Consider the following 19,573-nt stretch of genomic DNA (forward strand, 5'->3'; position numbering starts at 1 on the left):
GACACCCGGGAGTGGGTTCTGGTTTCAATGGTTTAACCTGCGCACTGTTTTCCGTCGCGGCTGCACCAATGTACATGCCCACCAGCAGCATGCGAGGGTGCCCCTTTCTCCACGCCATCCCTGCATCCTTTCTGGCATCTTTCTTGTCTCTCTTTGTTCTTGTCGCATGTTGGAAACAGGTGGGGAGCTGGCCTACAGGCCAGGCCAAGGGCAGACACGGTCTGCAAGCTCCAGACGCGCAGGCCCCTCTTCCTTGACACGTGAGAAGAAAACAAGACGCCAAGATGAAAGCTCCGGCTGCTGTGTTTCCTGCAGGGTTTCTGTCTCTAGCAGCGGGATCATGAGCTATTGATCACTGCCAGGCCTTCCCTCCTCCAACGTCCAAGGGGGTTCCCAGGATGAGGAATGAACATCCAAAGAAAGCTGATTTCCCAGGAAAAACGTTTTTCCCTTGACTTCCCAAGCTGCGTTCATAGCTGCACTAGAAAAGGAAAAGTACTCAATTTGGAAGATGTTGAGGAAAACTTCCAATAATGCTCCAATTATCCAGTTTACCCTAAAAGTTTTCTCTCTCCTTTCCTCTGCTGCTGCTCTGAAAAATGTATCATTGGAGCGGGCCCGGTGTGACCTGATGTGGCCATTTTATTAGCATTTTTCAAAGTCGTTGACAGATACTAATGCTTTGCGATGCCTTTTTCATCACATTCTCAGCACAAACATGTTGTGGGTAGACCCGCTCTGAACACTCATGTACACCTTTTTTCTTTTTCTTTTTATGGTTGCACCTGCGCTTTTGGAAGTTCCCAGGCGAGGGGTCAAATCGGAGTTGCAGCTGCAGCTGCAGCCACAGCATCACCGGATCTTGTGACCTACACTGCAGCTTGCAGCAATGCCGGATCCTTAACCCACTGAGCAAAGCCAGGGATGGAAACTCGTGGACATCGTGTTGAGCTCTTAACCCACTGAGCACAACGGGAACTCCACAGAGATGTTTTTGCATGGACACATGTCTTCATTTCCTGGTATACACACACCCAGGAGTGGAGCTCCTGCGTCCTAGGGTTAAAGGGGTAAACTCTATGTTCACTCATTTAAAGACCCACTGGATCGTATTCCCATGTGGCTGTACCATTTCCATTCCCACCAGTGGTGTATGAGGGCGCCAATTTCTCCACGAAGTGACTTTTATGTATTTATGTATTTATTTATTTATTTGGTCTTTTTAGGGCCACACCTGTGGCATATGGAGGTTCCCAGGCTAGGGGTCGAATCAGCGCTGTAGCCACTGGCCTACACCACAGCCACAGCCACTGCCACAGCAACACGGGTTCCAAGCCTCCTCTCCTCTCCTCTCCACCACAGCTCACGGCAACACTAGATCCTTATCGGATCCTTAAACCGCTGAGCGAGGCCAGGGATCGAACCCAGGTCTTCGTGGTTACTAGCTGGGTTTGTTGACCACTGAGCCACGATGGAAACTCTCCAAGAGCTGACTTTTAAATACATCAAATACGCGTGGCCTTGGCCAGTGTCTGAGTCACAGTCCTCCGACCTCGTGCTCAGACGCCCTCCCTGCCATCCTGCTTCCTGCGGCTCCGGGGGCCTTTTGGCTGATCCCCGCCTGCCTCTCCCCGCTCCAGTGTGTGACCCACTGAGCCTCCGTAATCTAGGCCAAGGTCACCCCAAAGCTTCCCACCCCGCCTTTCCCGACGTGAATCTTCACCCCGAGTCCATCCTCACACTCCCTACGTGGTGCGCGCTGGCACTGAAGCCGTCGGGTCTCCGGTCCCCCCACAACAGCCCCCTTCAGTGAAGACCGCGGCTTACAGACACCTTCCTCCTGTCTCGGTGACGCAAAGTGAATGCAGTGAGTCTGGAGTTGATGTGAATTGAGTTGGATTTCACCAAATTGCACCAAAATGAGCTCATGTCACCCAGAACAGCCCCAGACAGAGCCCGGTCAGAGGCCACTAACATGGCCAGGCTGGACCTAGAGATGGTCGCATGACGTGAAGTTAGTCGGACAGTGAAAGACAAACCTCCTATGATGTTACTTATATGCGGAATCTGAAAAAAAGGATGCAAGCAAACTTATTTGCAGAACAGAAAGAGGCTTACAGACTTTGCAAACAAACTTATGGTTGCCACAGGGGACAGGTGGGGCGGATGGACTGGTTTGGGGTTGGCAGAGGCACACTGAGCTATGTGAGATGACTGGCCACTGGGCCCTGCTGTCCAGCACAGGGAGCTCTACCAAGATTCTGTGGTCATCTATGTGGGGAAAGGGTCAGAACGAGACCGGATGTGTGTGTACGTGTAAGTGAGTCACTGTGTTGTACAGCAGGCAGGGTCACAACCTCGTCCATCAAGGTGACTTCAGTAAAACCTGAAAAAAGGAAAAACATCGGGCAGATCTGGGAGCTCCTCCAGTCGTGGCGATGCACAGGGATGTGGGAAGGGGTTCACATCTGTGTTTAACCCTCCTCTATTTTCCGCGGGGCTGAGACCCAGCTTGACCGCCCCGGCTAAGCCCAGATCACACGGCAGCTCACCACCACCCCCTGCAGGAGCTCGGGACATGTGCTGACCCCCCTGAGAGCCACCGAGGCCATCCAGGCGCCCTGCCCGCCTTCTTGCTCCTCCAGACCCCCCGCAGGGTCAAGTCCAGGCTTGTGGGACAAAAGGGATTCTGGGAAGGACGCCAACCACTCCCGCACCAACAGTCGCAGCGACTTGGCTCCTCGCAGGAAGAGCAGGTGAAGCAGGTGAGGGCTGAGAAGGATGCTCGTGGCCACAGCTCACAGCTGCAGGGACACCCTGCGCCCAGCGTTGGCACGTGGCTTAACTCCTTTAACGCGCATGGCACATGGATGAACTTCCTTACGTGCACAGTGGTTCCAGGCAGGGCTCATCTCAGCTGCTCTTACAAATAAGGGAGCTGAGGCACGCAGAGGCGCAGGCACAGGGAGCCTTTAAAATACTACCCGGCCCGCCCTGCCTCAGACCTACCTTCCTGGGCCTGGGAGAGGCCTGGGCATCAGCATTTCAGCCAGGGCAGGAGGCATGGCTGCATAGACCCTTGGCCCCGCCAAAGCCACAGTTAAGACACTGGACCAAATTTTCCATCATCTGGAAAACGAGGCAGCTTCCCCAGGTTGGGTGATCTTGATTGGCAAGGGAGAAACGTCAATGTGTTTATTCAACCAATATTTATCAGCCATCTCTTAGAACAGAGCCCTGTGCCGGGGCTCAGGCTGGGAAGGACAAAGGGACAACCGGTGTCCACACAGGGGTGCCCACCAGGGGGTCCGCTGGGTCCCCTCCACAGCCCCAGCGCTGTCATCCCCACGCCCCCACCAGGAAACTGGGAAATCCTGGGGAACCCAGGGGCGGAGCCAGTGGGTCAGCAGCTCCACTCCCCCGCCCCCCACGGTTGACAGCTCAGTAGAGACGGGAAAGTGACTCCAGAAGAATTGCCGACAATCTGCAGGGAGTGTGGCGTTTATCTTCCTGAGACCACAACCCTCCAGCCCCTGGTCCGATGGGATGGCGGGAGGAAGGGAAGCCAGAGTGGGAGGGAGGGAAGGTGACCTGAGCTGGCCTGGCAGGGTCACCGAGGGAGCAGCCGGCCCCTCAAACAGCAGGAGCCCAGGGACTGGGTCTCTGAGCTGCCGCAGCCTTCAGGGCTGAAGGGGAGGTGCCTGACCCCAGAGGAGTGGAGACTGGCCCTTCCTCCCAAGTGGATCTGCGAGGCCTCTGGCTCCCCAAGCCACACCCCTCCCGCACCCCGCTCCTGGCCCCGCCCCCGCCCCATGGCCCCGCCCCCTCGCCGGCTGGGATGCTCAGAGCTCTGGATGACTCAGCGCGACTCTCAGCCAGACAGCCTCCCCACCTCCCGCCCCGCCCCGGGGACTTCTGCTCCAAGGCTGGGCTCCCTAAGTTCTGCTTCACTTGTGGGTGTCCAAAAGGTACAAGACGCTTTTTCCATCCAAATCCTGAACCTCTCTTCCAGGGCCAGACCAGGGCCCCTCACCTGGCTAACCCTGAGACACCTGGGGAGAGCCCACCCCACTTTTGATCCCTGGGTAGGAGGAGAGGGGGGCTGGGAATGGAGCCTGGGAATGCCCAGGGGGCTTTGAGGGAAGGCAGGCCACACTGCCCCCCACAGGGCACTGTCCTTAAAATCTGCCCCTTCCCCTAGGGTGGGGAGGGGAGCATCAGGTGCCCCCTGGAGCTGAGGATTTGTTCTGTCACTGTGCCCTGAATCAGCCTGAGCCTGGCAGGGGCGCTTCTGAGCAGGTTCCCCAGGGGTATGGAGGGGGGCAGGGGAACTAAGCCTTGGCAAAGATCACTTGGGATTTCACTTTCCTCTAGAAAGCAGCAAAGCAGCCAAAGCAGGCGGCAATACACGAGGTTCCCAGCACCACTGCTGGTAGCAGCCCAAAGCGGGGAGAAAGCCAAATGTCCACCGACCCCCGATGGGCAAGTGGACAAATAAAACGCGGTCCGTCTACACAATGGAATAGCACTGGGGGTAAAAAGGAAGGAAACCCTGGTCCAATGTGGATGAACCTTGAGAGCTCTGTGCTCGGTGAAGGAAGCCAGACACGAAAGACTATGTATAGAATGACTCATCACACGAACCATCCAGAAAGGGACGGGGGGTGGGGGGAGTCTATGGAGGCAGAGGGTACATTAGCAGGGGGTGGCGTCGGGGACGTGGCAGGCCAAGGGCATGGGGTGTCCTTTCGAGGTGATGAAAGTGTTCTGGAATTGGCTGCAGTGAAGGTTGCACATCACTGCATACACCAGAGCCCCGCAAAGTGTGGCACATAAAGGAGTGGATGGCGCGCATGAGAATCCATCTCGATCAATGCTAACGAAAAAACCTGCGAGCATCTGGGGCGCAGTGCAGTCTCCGCAGCTCAGTCCGATTCCTCAGCTTTCTGTCTACACCTCCAGCACCACCGATCCCACAGGCCCTCACAGGACAGGAAGATGGGGAACTCTGGGGTATGGGGGTGAGCCTGCCGGCCCCCTCACCCTTCTGCCCCGGCAGAGTGGAGACCCGCGGAGCTCCTGGAGGTTTCTGGTCACTTAAAGGGCATCCTCTCGCCATTCCTTCCAGTGTTACTCAGGGCCCACCAGGGCCGGGGACCCACCCTGCCTGCGTTTTGTTCCAAAGCTTTGTGTCTGGAAGCCAGGGGCACACGCGGGGATCCTTCAGCCCCCGCATCTCCACTGAGAGCCCCAGCAGATACTCCGCTCAGCTGCCCGAGGCCCTCGGGGAACACGCACGATTAGACACCCGTAACCCTCTCTGCTTCTAAAACTAAACTGGGGAACGTGATCTCAGGGCGCAGTCTCTGAGCAATTAGCCTGCAGCTTCGGAGTACACAGAAAACGGGGTCTGCCATAGATGATACACCCCCAACAGCAGCAGCAGTAATGTCACTTGACTAAATAAAAAATTCCTCAGAGGAAGTTCCCGTGTGTCTCAGTGGGTGAAGGATCCGGCGTTGCTGCCGCTGTGGCACAGGTTGCAACTGCCGTGCTCAGTCAGTCCCTGGCCGGGGAGCTTCCAGATGCAGCGGGAGTGGCCCAAAAAAAATTCCTTTGAAAAGGGATATGCATGTTGGGGGAACACAGGACCCCTGGTCGTGTCCAGGCTGGCGGCCATTCCCACCCCTGGTCCCTGGCCCAGGCCCTGAGGCTCTAGATCTCAGCAGAGGCAGTGCCTGGAGGCTACAAAGACAAACCTGCCAGCTTTACATGGTGGGATTCAGCAGCCGTGAGGCTGGCAACTGATTTCTGAGGTGGGAAATACAGATCCAGGTAGAGAATTGAGGTGGGTGAGGGCAGGGGGTGGGCAAGGCCTCATGGAGCAGGTGGGCAGAGCTGTAAGGGCGAGACAGGAGGCTGAGGAGTGCCAGGAAGAACAGCCATGGCAGCAGGGATGAGCCAGGGATGGCTCAGCAATAGGGTGGGGCCTCAGAGGTGGACAAATGTGCCCGCAGTCACGGGCAGCGGCACAAGACACTGCTTCTGATGTAGAAGGTTAATCGCGCTCCGTTCTCCAGCCCAGGTGGGCAGAGGCCAGAGGTGTCTTGCCCTGAGCTAGCTAAGAACACTGCTGCTGACGCTGTTGCTGTTGCTGCTGCTGCTGCCACTAATGATGGTGCTGCTGATGTGCTGTTGATGCTGATGCTGACATTGATGCTGATACCGATGCTGGTGCTGGGTTGATGCTAATGATGTTCTATTGATGCTGATGTTGATACTGATACCGATGCTGGTGCTGGGTTGATGCTAATGATGTGCTGTTGATGCTGATGCTGACGTTGATGCTGAGGGTGCTGGGTTGATGCTGCTGCTGCTGTTGATGAAGACGATACCATTGATGTTGATGCTGCTGCTAATGATGATCTGCTGCTGATGCTTGTTTTGTGTGTGTGTGTCTGTTGCTTTTAGGGCTGCACCTGCAGCATATGGAGGTTCCCAGGCTAGGGGTCGAATTGGAGCTGTAGCTGCTAGCCTACACCACAGCCACAGCAACACCAGAGCTGGATCCGAGCCGAGTCTTCAACCTAGACCATAGATCATGGCAACACCAGATCCTTAACCCACTGAGCAAGGCTAGGGATCGAACCCGCAGCCTATAGTTCCTGGTTGGATTCATTTTTGCTGCGCCACAATGGGAATTCCTGTGTGTGTATTTTTAACATAGATGAGTCCCCCCAGCTTTTACTCAGAGCCTGTTTATGACTTTGACTTCTGGTAAATTTCTGACACGTGTTGCAAACTGCTTTTCAGGCTACCACAGGCTGGATGCCGGAAATCAGAAGGGGACGGAGGAGGTAGATTCAGACCCCAAGTTGCAACGAGACATGAGATCCTGAATCATTCAAAGCAGACCAAGAACTCAAAAAGTTGGAGCTGCCTGTGAGCCAAGGCAGCTGCCCACAGAGCGCCCATCACTGGAAGGTGGGATTTGGGTGGTGTGGGACAGAATTGCATGAGCAAATAAAGTCAGAATTCTAGCGTGTGGCCAGGAGCAGCCTGTTTGCGAGCCTACATCCAGGATACCTGAAATCCTTAGAGTTCTGTCTCAACATTATTTAAGAATTTTTCTGGGAGTTCCCATTGTGGCTCAGCGGGTTAAAGACCCGACTAGTATCCATGAGGTTGCAGGTTCGATCCCTGGTCTCACTCAGTGTGTTAAGGATCAGGCATCACTGTGAGCTGTGGTGTAGGTTACAGATGTAGCTTGGATCTGGCATTGCTTGGCTGTGGTGTAGGCCAGTGGCTACAGCTCCGATTTGACCCCTAGTCTGGGAATTTCCATATGCCACAGGTGTGGCCCTAAAAGGGAAAAAAAAAGATATTTTTGGGGAGGGAGCCCTAGAAAACCACTTCTGTGTCTCAGTTCGATTTGCAATGATGCTGAAAAATAAGGGGTCATTGAAGGTGAGCTCAGAGCTGGCATACCAGGATAAGTCCAAGGCTTCCCTGGTAAATGTTCCCGTTTCTGGAGGAGCCCATGAGTCCCTGGTGACCCCTGAGGTGTGGGAAGGCCAGGGTAGCCCTAGGAAAACTCAGCTGCTGTGACTCCCTTTTCCTAGCCAGACTGACTCTGGTCTATACCAGGGAGTCCTGAATTCTGTGGCCACTTGGATTGTGTCTGCAGCAGAGCATGGCCCATGTCCAGTCTCTGTTCGCCTGCTTCCCCATCACCACTCTGCCATAGACCTGCGCCCTTGCGCAGGTGCACAGCAGCACACATGTTAGCCAACCTCTGCTGCCGTTGGCAAGGTGCCAACGAGATCTGCTGAAGATGCCAGCACTGATCTGAGAGACCAGAGGGCGAGCGTGGAGAAAAGAACCAGAGTCCAGAGTAACTGGGTTTGTTGGGCCACCCACACGTCTATGCATCATCTATCTATCTATCTATCTATCTATCTATCATCTAGTGAGAATCTGCTCAGCCTGGAAATTAGACAAGCTGGAGTTTTCTCATTTCCATTAAAGAACAGGGGAAACAGGGCCTCTGGTGCCCTCGGTGACTGTACATCCTCATGAAGCCAGGCCTGGATAGGGAGGTCGGAGAGCTGGGCCCGAGTGCTGCCTGTGGACCGCACGTTCTCCGTGGGGCACGCGGTCGCAGGAAGCAGGATGCTCACGCTGTAGAACTGCCAGCCGGTGGTGGCGCAGAGGCCCTGCTGTGGCTCAGGGGCCCGCTGGTCCTCTGCCCCCAAAGACTGAGTGATGGAGCTTGTTCAGAGGCCCTGGTGTTGGACTCAGCCACCCAGGCTACTCAACCAGACCTGTGTGTTTCTTATTCAACCCAATTTGGCTGAATTTTTCAATTTCGAATGAACTCAATATGCTCACCACCGTCTTGTGATGACTCATGATTCATTTATGCATTTAATAAATATTCATTGAACATCTCGGTACTGTGTGTGGCACCAGGGTGATAAAAGGTGGTCAGGCATGGGTTCTGTCTTCTCTAAGGAGTCAGGTACACGAATAACTTGAACAGAAGACCAGTGATTACAAATTATATGATCATCTTACAAGAAAAACCAAGAGAATCAGAAAACGATCGCAATAAAAGAAAGTTAAGCAATGTTGCTGGATACCTAAGTTGACAAAATCCGTGTTTCTGGAGTTCCCATTGTGGTGCCGTGGAAATGAATCGGATGAGGATCCATTAGGATGTGGGTTTGATCCCTGGCCTCGTTCAGTGGGTCAGGGAACCGGTGTTGCTGTGAGCTGTGGTGTAGGTTGCAGAGGAAGCTCAGATCTCGCGTTGCCGTGGCTGTGGTGTAGGCCGGCAGCTGTAGCTCCAATTCAATCCCTAGCCTGGGAACCTCCATGTGCTGTGGGTGAGGCCCCAAAAAGCAAAAAAAAAAAAAAGTATATACGTGTGTGTGTGTGTGTGTGTGTATATACACACCTATATATATGTATATATGACTGGGTCACTTTGCTGTACAGCAGAAATTGTCACAACACTGTAAATCAACTATGCTCTAATAAAAAATAAATTAAAAATGAGAAAAAAAATTTCTTGACATCAGAGATAATCAACATGGAAATATAATTAAAAAGCAAGACATTACTTGCAATAATAACAACAAAAACTATAAAGTGGGTAGGAATCATCTAAGGCTGTATGAAACTTCTATGGCAAATACTTTAAACTCTAGTGAAAGGCCTAAAAGTTGCTATGAATAAATAGGAAACTACCCAGGCACCAGGATGGAACAACAATATTACAAAGAAGATGTTTCTCCCTAAATTAAGCCATACACCTAATGCAAACCCAATCACATTTGCAGTGGAATTTTTGTTGTTGTTGTTGTCTTTTTAGGGCCACACCCAAGGCATATGGAGCTTCCCAGGCTAGGGGTTGAATCAGAGCTGTAGCCGCTGGCTTACACCACAGCCACAGCAACGTGGGATCTGGGCCGTGTCTATGACCTACACCACAGCTCACCGCAACGCTGGATCCTTAACCCACTGAGCGAGGCCAGGGATCGAACCCTCATCCTCCTGGATACTACTTGGGTTCGTTTCCGCTGCGCCAAGACAGGAACTCCTCTTGAATTTTTTTTTTTTCCCGAGAAAATTGATAAACTTACTCTAAGTTTTGTTTGGAATCTCCAAAGTCTTCAAAAAAGAGCAAAAGGAAGGGAGGATTTGTCTTACTAGACATTCTGCGAAGATGTAGTGATGAAAACAATGCCGTATTTTCGAGGGAAAGGAACAGTGAAACAAGACAGAGCTCCAGAGAGACCCGTGTACACGTGGGACTATTAGATAAAGTTGGCATCTCCTGAAAGCAGCAGGAGAGCATGCAAGTGAGTATCTTAGTAGCAAGAGGTGGAGTGTTCCTATTAAATAAATCCCCCATATACTGTAAGACAAAATAGACTGGTTTTTTTTGTTTTTTTTTTTTGTTTTTTTGTCTTTTTAGGGCTGCACTCATGGCATATGGAAGTTTCCAGGCTAAGGGCCAAATGGGGAGCTACAGCTGCCAGCCTACACCACAGCCACAGCGATGCCAGATCTAGCCACATCTGCAACCTACACCCCAGCCACGACAACGTCGGATCCTTAACCCACTGAGCGAGGCCAGGGATCGAACCTGCGTCCTCATGGATACTAGTGGGGTTCGTTAGGTGCTGAGCCACGATGGGAACATCCAAAATTGAGTACTGATGAGTTTAGTGAAGGCTTGATAAAGATTTCTGTTCTGAGCTTGTGAGAAAAGATGTTTATCATGGCTAAACCCAGAAACTGAAAAATGAATTATACGAGGAAGCACTGAAATTAATAAGAAAAGGTCAAGAACCCCAAGAGAAAAATGAACAAAAATGAGGCAATTTACAGAAGAAGGAACTTCAAAGACTTACAAAAATCGAGTTGTGCTTACCCACTTACAATGAAAGAATCGCACGTTGAAAAACACCATCGCTTTGCACCCAGGAAATCTACCACTCGGCACCCATCAGACTTGCAAATATTTGAAAAGTGGCTAATACTCTTTGTGTCTGGGGATGTGCCTTTGCCTTAAAAAGATGAAAAAAAGGAATTCTGCCTGTGGACAGACAGCCGCTCCAGCCAAATCCAGAGCTCCTGCCTCCCTTCCAGGCAAGAGCCCCACAGCTGGGTGAGCCAGCTCCTTGCACTGACTCTCTTCCTGTGTATGTGTCTCCTGCTGGTTCTGTTTCTCTGGTGGAGCCCTCTCCGTACACACACCACCAAAGCGCTGAGGCAGCCAGAGGCCACAGAATGTCTCTGCACATGGCTACGGGTCCTGACGACAGAGGGCTGGATGGAGAAGTAAGAATCAGCACGAGACCCGCAGCCAAACACACTTAAGAAAATGGCCTAAGAATGCGTACCACCAAAACATCCACTGTGTCTTACTGGAGCCTGCGAAGGACAGGATTGCATCACTTACACGGGACTGTCTGCCTGTGTATATGCGTGAGAGAGAGAGAGACAGAGAGGGGGACAGAGGGAGAACGTTATGAGGATGATCAGGGATAAATAAACTCATCAAACAGGACAGGTGCTTACCTATGATGGAGAGAGTGAGCCAGGCGCAGGTCTGCACCTGAGATCCACGGAGTGGGCTTAGGTGCGGTGGGAGTGGGCTAGAGGGAATGATGGAGTGAACGGACAGGCAGGAACCCTGGAGGGGGCAGGTGGGGAGAGGGGAGGGGACGAGACCAGCCAAGTCATGTCGCATCTGCATGTCCAGTGAAACAATGGAGAGAGACAGAGACAGAGAGGGAGAGACTGAGACAGAGGGAGAGACAGAGACAGAGAGAGAGAGAGAAGAACAGAGAGAGAAGAATAATTTTACCTGCCCTTTGCCCACCCCCCCGGGACACAGTTCATGGGAAGACACACATCTCCTGGGCAGGCCCAGGTATAGATTTGTGCCTGCTTCTCCAGGTAGGCATCTAACTAAACTACCCATCACTCTAATCTTTTGTTTCTTTCTTTTAAAAAAATACAAGGTCCTTAAATATAAGCTGAGTCCTTCATTCTGATGCTCAGTTGAAGAAAACTGCAATGGCTGATTGCTTCCCTAGATCTAGTCTCCCCTTCTCCCACAGTGACAGACCCTGATTTTGTTTGGGGCATTAATAAAAGACAAACAGTGTCAACTTCTATTACAGTCATGTTCTGGACCATAAGATATAAATTGAAGTCTTATGTGAAGTGTCCAGGGACTATCTTTAAAGACAGGAAACATATCCTTCTTTCCTCTCATCTTTCCTATCATCTGGAATGTGAATGTGATGGCAGGAGCTTAAGCAGCTATTTTGGATTATAAGGTAAAGTACTGAGGATGATGGAGAAACTAGAGTTGGCTGGTCCCTGACACCTATGAGGTCACCATATCCATCCCCCAGATAAACTTCTGGTGTGAAAGATCCAGACTTTTGATGCCAGAAACTAAGTTTGGACTTCTGCCGGAGACTAAACCTCGTAGAGTTATTATTATTATTATTATTATTATTATTAATCAGAAAGAAACCTCATGGATCATTTTTGTTGTTTGGAGGCTTTTTGTTATATGTAGCTGAGCTAAACCCAAACATGCTTAGGGAAAGGAGATTAAGACTGGTGGTGATTCATCCTGGCAGCACAGGACACAGGTCTTGATGACTAATTGCTGTAGGAGGTGTAAGGAAAAGAGAGAGAGGTTTGATGACAGGTTTTATGCCTTAGTGCTGGGAAGGCGATGGGAGGGCACATTAGGAAAGATCCCAAGTTTGATTTGGGGCAGAGAGCGCCCAGGCTATTGGAGATGGTGGTTTAGTTACTAAAGGACGGACTGGGAGAGAGGTTACAGCAAAAAAATAGGTGGAACCATGATCAATGGAAGGACCCCAAGCGCACAGAGGACTTTAGGGGTGAATCATTGCAGCCAGCAAGCAGGAAGGGGAACTTCAGGAGGGGAGCAGAGAAGCAGGAGGGGAGGGGCAAATGGACAGGGAGCCCGGAAGCCTGGGATGGAGGGACTGGGGACCCGTCAGTGACATGGATGCAGCAGTTATAGTCAGCTGACCAGGCTATGTCACTTTTATTTTCTAGCAAAACCCCAGAGCCCCAGGGAGTTACGGAGAAGAGAGGCGAGTACCGGAAACCAGGGGAAACGCAGAGCCTCCGAGGTGCTGCTGTCAAGAGCGGAGCTGCAAGGTCTCGGGTGCAGGTGAGTGGGGAGGAGGGTGCAGCTCAGAGGGGTCCAGGAAGAGGGTGCCCCGAAGGGCAAAGGCTGGGCAGAGGGTGATGCAAGGACGGGACCAGGGCCTGCGGGCGGAGAGGGACAAGGGGGTGGGTGGAGGTGTGCAGGGTGGGTCTGGGCTCCGAGTTCCAGAGCTTAGAAGTGGACACTGGTGTGGCCGCCCACGCCCAGGGCTGGGCCTGGCACCAAGGAGGGAGGCGGCGGAGAACTGGCTTCTTTTCAGATGCCGGAGATCCAGGGCATTTGGGGGAGGGGGTCGGATCAGGGGCAGGTTGCCCCTCTGGGGAGCTGCAGCCGGAACTGTGAAGGCCACTGCCTTCCTCTCGGTAGCAGCCGTTCATTCAACTAAAAACTCATTTTTCCAAACTTTATTTTGTGGAAATGTCAGTCCCTCATAAAAGCGATAAGAATCTCAGCCCTGGCAAGAACGTGGTCGGGCCTAGAGCCTCCTCCCCGCCTCATCCTCGTCGTCAAACCCCGCCGTCACCCTGGCGACGGGGACGCGAGGGCTTCACAGGCCACGCCCTCCAGCCTCGAGCATCGCGGATCTAAGCTGCTGATTTCAGGGGCTGGTTTTTTTTTTTTTTTTTTTTCACCTTTCATTTATTTATTTTTTCTACTGTACAGCAAGGTGACCCAGTCACACTTACATGTACCCATTCTATTTTCTCACATTATCAGGCTCCATCACAAGGGACCAGACAGAGTTCCCAGTGCTGCACAGCAGGATCGCATTGCAAATTCATTCCAAAGGCAATAATTGTATCTATAAATCCCAGACTCCCCGTCCATCCGACTCCCTCCCCCTCCCCCTTGGCAACCACATGGGCTGTTCTCCAAGCCCAACAGACTGACCCTGAGCGGCTGTGGAAGAAACTCATCACAACAACGCGTATCCTAGTCTCTTTGGTGCCACAAACTGGGCTGCTCCCTCCTCCTCAATCCCTGCGCCTCTCTCTTCCCGAGGGCTGGGCGTCCCCCTCACTGCCCCCTGCTGCCTCAGGCCCTCTGCGTGCATCTAACCCCTGGCTCTGACCACTGAGCCGCCTTCCCCAGGCCACATGGGTTTTCCCAGCTGGACCTTGACCACGCTGACACCAGCCCAAGCCACACGTGGTACTGACCCAGTGTGATTTTGGTGGAGGGGTGGCATCTGTCCTTCGATCTCCAAAAGGCTGGCAGGTGCCAGGCGCTGCCAGCCGGGCCGGCTTTGTGTGTGCTCAGCGCTGTGGCACCAATGTTAAGAGGGAACTGTGGCCAGAGTGCTTTTTAAAAATATCTTTGTGGAGCCATAACACAGACCACACAGGCTGTCCTTTAAAGCGATGTCAAGGGTGTGATGGAGAATTTTTTGAGGGAGCGCCTCCAGCCGATTGAACTCAGGCCACAGCTGTGGCATCACCAGGTCCTTCAACCTTCTGCTGCAGGCTGGAGATCAAACCCCAGCCTCCCCAGCAACCCAAACCACTGCAGTCAGACTTTTTTTTTTTTTTTTTCTTTTCAGGGCCACACCTGCGGCACATGGAGGTTCCCAGGCTATGGGTCTAATCTGAGCTGCAGCTGCTGGCCTACACCACAGGCACAGCAATGCCAGATCCGAGCCACGTCTGTGACCTACGCCACAGCCACAGCAACACCAGATCCTTAACCCACTGAGCAAGGCCAGGGACTGATCCCACATCCTCATGGTTCCTAGTTCTGTTTGTTACTGCTGAGCCACAACGGGAACTCCTGCAGACAGATCCGTAATTCACTGTGCCACAGTGGAAACTCCTGTGAAGGACAATTTATATCAGTTTGGCTGGGCCACAATGTCCAGATATGTGGTCAAAGATTATTCTGGGCATATCCGTGAGGGTTTTTTTGGGGGGGATGAGATTGATATTTAAATCTGTTGAGTACGGCAGATTCCTTAAAATAAATCTCTCTCTAAAAAAGACCCCCCCCCCAAAAAAAAGGAGTTCCCGTCGTGGCGCAGTGGTTAATGAATCCGACTAGGAACCATGAGGTTGCAGGTTCAGTCCCTGCCCTTGCTCAGTGGGTTAACGATCCGGCGTTGCCGTGAACTGTGGTGTAGGTTGCAGACGCGGCTCGGATCCAACGTTGCTGTGGCTCTGGCGTAGGCCGGTGGCTGCAGCTCCGATTGGACCCCTAGCCTGGGAACCTCCATATGCCATGGGAATGGCCCAAGAAATAGCAAAAAAAGACAAAAAAAAAAAAAAATCTCTCTCTGTATATCCATGTCCTGCTGCTTCTGTTCTCTGGAGAACTCTGACTAACACAAGTGGCTTTTGGTATATTCATGGGTATGTGCCATCATCATCCCAGTTTTAGAACATTTCACCCCCCCCAAAAGAGACTCTGTACATTTTATTTTATTTTATTATCTTTTTAAGGCCGCACCCCCTGTATGTGGAGGTTCCCAGGCTAGGGGTCAAATCAGAGCTGTAGCCACTGGCCTACACCACAGCCATAGCAACCCAGGATCCAAGCCACATCTGAGACCTACACCACAGCTCATGGCAACGTGGGATCCTTAACCCACTCGGCAAGGCCAGGGTTCGAACCTGTGTCCTCATGGATACTAGCCTGGTTCATTAACTGCTGAGCCATGACGGGAACTCCGAGACCCTGTAATTTAACTATTAGCTTTTCGGGTTCCCTAATCCTCGCCAGCCCCTGACAACGCCTCATCTCTTTTCAGTCTCTAAGTTTTCTTATTCTAGACATTCTGCGAATGCAGTTGTGGCCCGTGTGGTCTTGTGAGGCTGGTGGCGTGTTTGCACGGTCCACTCATGTTTTAGCATCCTCAATAGTTCAGTGCTTTTTGTTGCTGAATAATGTTCCATTGTATGGACCTGCCGCTTTTTAACTTCATTCATCATTTGGTGCATATTTGGGTCTTTTCCACCTTCGGCTCTTAAGAACGGTGCTGTGAAATGCTTTGCGTGAGCGTGTGGTTTCATTTCCACAGGGTGTAGACGCAGGAGTGGAACTGCTGGGCCGCTTGGTGACTCTGTTTCACTCTGAGGAACTGCCAGACTGTCTTCCCAAGTGGCCGCAGCCTTTTATGTCCCCAGCCTCCCCGGCAGTGGATGAGGCCAGACTCCTAATGACAGAAGAGGCCCCGAGGATGCCCTTGGGTTCAAGTGTCACTAAATTACTCCTGAGAAGCCCATGGTGCCCCAGGGTGTGTTGGGGTGTGTGTGTGTCAGGCTGTGTGTGTATGTTGGCGTGTGTGTATGTTTTGGGGTGTGTGTGTGGCATCTGCTGGCATCTCTGCTCCTGTCAGTGCCTCGTTGTCCTGGGGCCCCTTATGATGGGACTTGCACTCTGCACATGTCCCCTCCATGGAGCTGAATTTGCTCATGGTGAGGCCAGAGCACTCAGGGTCAAGTGGAGAAACCTGAGTGGTGACACAGCCTCCCACCTTCAGGCAGGAGCATCCCAGGTGGGAGGCGTAATTGAGGGCTTGGCAGTTCCAGACGGGGTGGGGCACCTAGCTGAGTTTAGTTGTCTTATTGTAACCATGACACCTGTGACCCCCAAGATGCTCACGGTGGCATCTTGTAGCAGAGGGGCTGCCGCAAAGCCGTGGCTGTTTCTCGCGCTCCATCTCATGGCCATGCCACGCCTTGGCCGCCTCATCACTCTGGGAGCCAGAGCTCAGGGCAGTGTCTGCACCGATGGCCTGGAGAATTTAAGCCCAGGCGGGCCAAGGCCAAAGGCCACAGACCAGAGGCACCTGTGTTCTCGTGTGGCCTCTGGGGGAGGGCTGTTATCAGTCAGCTGTCACTGTGTAACAAATTACCCTATGACTTCGCTGTTTCAACATGCACTTAATCTATGACAGTCTCGTTGGCTGAGAATCAGTGAGGCCTCAGTCACCTCAAGCTTGACATCGAGAAGGACTGGCCCCCAAGCAAGCACCCAGGGCGGTGGTTGGCAAGGTCCAGTTCCTTAGGCTGTTGGCCAGGGGCTGCCCTCATGGCCTCACCAGGTGGGCTCCTCCAGAGCCACAGAGAGGCTGCCCGCGAGATGAAGCCATAGACTTTTGTGACCCAGTCATGGCAGTGACCTTCCCACAGTGTTGCTGAATTCCTCAAAGTGATCGCTTGAGGGAGGGGTTACCCTAGACCATGGATCCCCCACAGGCGGGTGTCTTCAGACCTTCCGTGAGGCTGCCGCCTCGAGCCTTAGGGCAGGGCCGTCCATCAGAAAGACAATGCAGGCTGCATATGTGTGACTGTAAATTTTCCTTAGCTATGCTACACTAAACTGGTAAAATTAATTTGAATAATATATTGTATTTAATTGAATGACTCCAAACATATGATTTCCACATGAAATCAAGGTAAAAATCGCTAAAGGGCTATCTGACACCCCTCTTGGCAGCTCCGTTTGGACTGGGCTGTGTGGCTCACAGCTGCTGCGCTGAACTCACATCGGGCTTCTTCCAGGGGTGAAGTGGTCAGTGGGCTGAAGTGGGATCCAGGGGCCCGGGAGAGAGCCCAGGCCCCCAGTCCCAAGGGGTCCCCGGCCTGGGAGAGCTCACTCTAGACCTTGGCCTCAGGCACCCACACCAGCCCCGTGTCCATGAACTTACCTGGCAGGTGCTTACACCTCTTGGCGGTTTTGGCCTAATTGTTGCTCTCTGCTTGGTGGCGACTCCCTTCCTTCTGAGTCGGAGTCACCTAAAGGCGCAGGAGGTCCTTGTGACAGTGGGACTCTTCCCAAGTCAGCCTCCTGGCAAGAGGGGCTGACTCTGGTGTGCTAACCTGCTTGGGTGGCCTGGGCCAGTTTACCTTTCAGGAAAGGGCGTGATGTGGTTCTTGGTTGAAACAGCACCACACTTTGGAGGGAGGCGCCAGGATGCCCCGTGTCTGGGACCTGCTGGCTCTTCCTTCTCCACCTCTGGGAACCAAGTCCACCTCTTCTGTCCAGGGGGAGTCCCCATCAGGCCACCTGGGCCCAGCAGTCCTGCTGCTTGAAGTAGGCACCTGGCCCTGCAAGGTACGTCCTGGAACCTTCCCTGGCACTCACGGTTGCTGTGGAGTTTGGCAAATGCTTTCCTGATATTTACTCTGTGGTCCCGTCTCTCTGGGAGATCACCAACCTGCCCAGAGGGTGTCAGAGGTCTGAACAAAGTCCGCCTTTCACGGTGTCACCCGAAACCAGGGGTGACTCCACCAAGGATCCCTGCCCTGGGTGGCCCCCTGCCCTGCCCTGTCCCTTTGCCACCAGCCCACCCAGCTTCTCTCTTCCTCACGCCTGTCTACACTGCCCCTTCTTGCTGCACCAAGGAGAAGAATGTAAAATTGAAGTTCCAGAAGCAAAGGCTCCAAAAATGCCAGCAGTCTGTGGGCTCTGCCAGCAAACACCCTTGTCCTCGTGTGCCCAGAACCACAGCATCTCGAAATCCGGGAATGGATGGCTGTCGCTAACGGGCACTGGGGCACATGGGGCCTTCTTAGACTCTGCATACATTCTTTCTAAAGTAACATAAATCATCTTTTTTTTTTTTTTTTTTTTGGCTGCCCCTGTGGCATATGGAAGTTCCTGGGCCAGGGATCAAATCCGAGCTGCAGCCATGCCGGATACTTAACCCACCGTACTGGGCTGGGGATTGAACCAGCACCTCCACAGAGACAAGCCTGATCATTAACTCACTGTGCCACAGGCGGAACTCCATAAGACCATCTTTTGTTTCCATCGTAGGGTGTGACTACATGTCATTAACTCAGTGATGGTGACATTCACAAAATTAAATATCCAGTTTTCTCTTTGGGTCCCAGTGAAGGTAGGCTGATTCCCCCCAGAGCGTCCCAGGCTACGGGCCCCTGGTTGTAGCGGCCTCTCCCACGTCCTCCCTCTGGCATCTCCAGCTGGGTGCTGCTGTCCCAGGGGGTGACAGTCCCCCCCCCCGAGGAGAGATGCCCAGGACAGAGCACGATGGGGTTGTTCTAAGATGCTTCTCTTCTCCAAAGCTCCCATGAGAGTGATGTGGAGATTTTTATCATCATTTAATATTATGTCTCTGTGCCAATTACAGAACAAGGAAGATGGATTTGATACTGCGAAAGAAGGATAAATAGGAACCCACTCTCACTCACTCACACACACACACACACACACACACACACACACACACACACACAGAGCCTTATTGGCAGCTCTCCGCTAAGCTGCAGTGAGATAGACCTTATGACGGAATAGTACTCAGTCATCAAAAATGAAATAATGTCATTTGCAGCAACATGGTGGCCCTAGAGATTCTCATACCAAGCAAAGTAAGTCAGAAAGAGAAACACAAATGCCACATAATCTCACTCGTATGTGGAATCGAAACTAGGAAACAAATCAACACATCTATGAATCAGGCCGGTTTCCAGGCGGTAGTCTGAGGCCAAATTCCTTCTTTTCAAGGAGGAAGAATCCCAGCCTTGGCTCCGAGACCTTCATTTGACCTCATGAGGCCCCATTCGGGAGGGCGACCAGCTCTACTCAGCGTCCACTGCTGTAAATTTGAGTCGGATCTAAAATACCAGCAAGACTGAGTCTGGTGTCTGGTGTCTGCTGTCAGGATGGAGTCTGGTGTCTGACGAAACAGCTGGGCCCCACAGCCCTGGCAAGTGGAGGGAAGCAGAAGCCGCTTTGAAAGCCTCAGGATTTCCATCCATTATCTCACGTTCTCTGTTCTGCTCGCGGCTTTGCAGACAGCGGGGGCCGCGCGGGTCTAACTGGTCTGCATCGCCACTCACCACCCCTCCCTCAGCAGCCCCGCCCCTGGACACACCCTCT

The 19,573-nt window shown here is 52.6% G+C and overlaps 1 protein-coding gene across 3 annotated transcripts in view; it reads left to right on the forward strand.

Annotated features, from left to right (window-relative positions):
- NSUN2 (NOP2/Sun RNA methyltransferase family member 2) overlaps positions 1-19,261 on the forward strand; it is a 79,095-nt gene extending 59,834 nt beyond the window's left edge. Inside the window, exons 19-20 of one of the 3 annotated variants that reach the window (XM_021077094.1) lie at positions 12,622-12,739; positions 13,454-13,822. In XM_021077094.1, coding sequence (XP_020932753.1) covers positions 12,622-12,739; positions 13,454-13,807 — 472 coding nt within the window. In that variant the 3' untranslated portion in view covers positions 13,808-13,822. Of the gene's footprint in view, positions 1-6,813; positions 6,977-12,621; positions 12,740-13,453; positions 13,823-19,198 lie in introns of those variants that run through there. The other 2 variants (XM_021077095.1, XM_013982784.2) reach the window with 2 other exon arrangements.

The sequence above is a fragment of the Sus scrofa genome, chromosome 16 (assembly GCF_000003025.6).
Source record: "Sus scrofa isolate TJ Tabasco breed Duroc chromosome 16, Sscrofa11.1, whole genome shotgun sequence".
NCBI lineage: Eukaryota > Metazoa > Chordata > Mammalia > Artiodactyla > Suidae > Sus > Sus scrofa.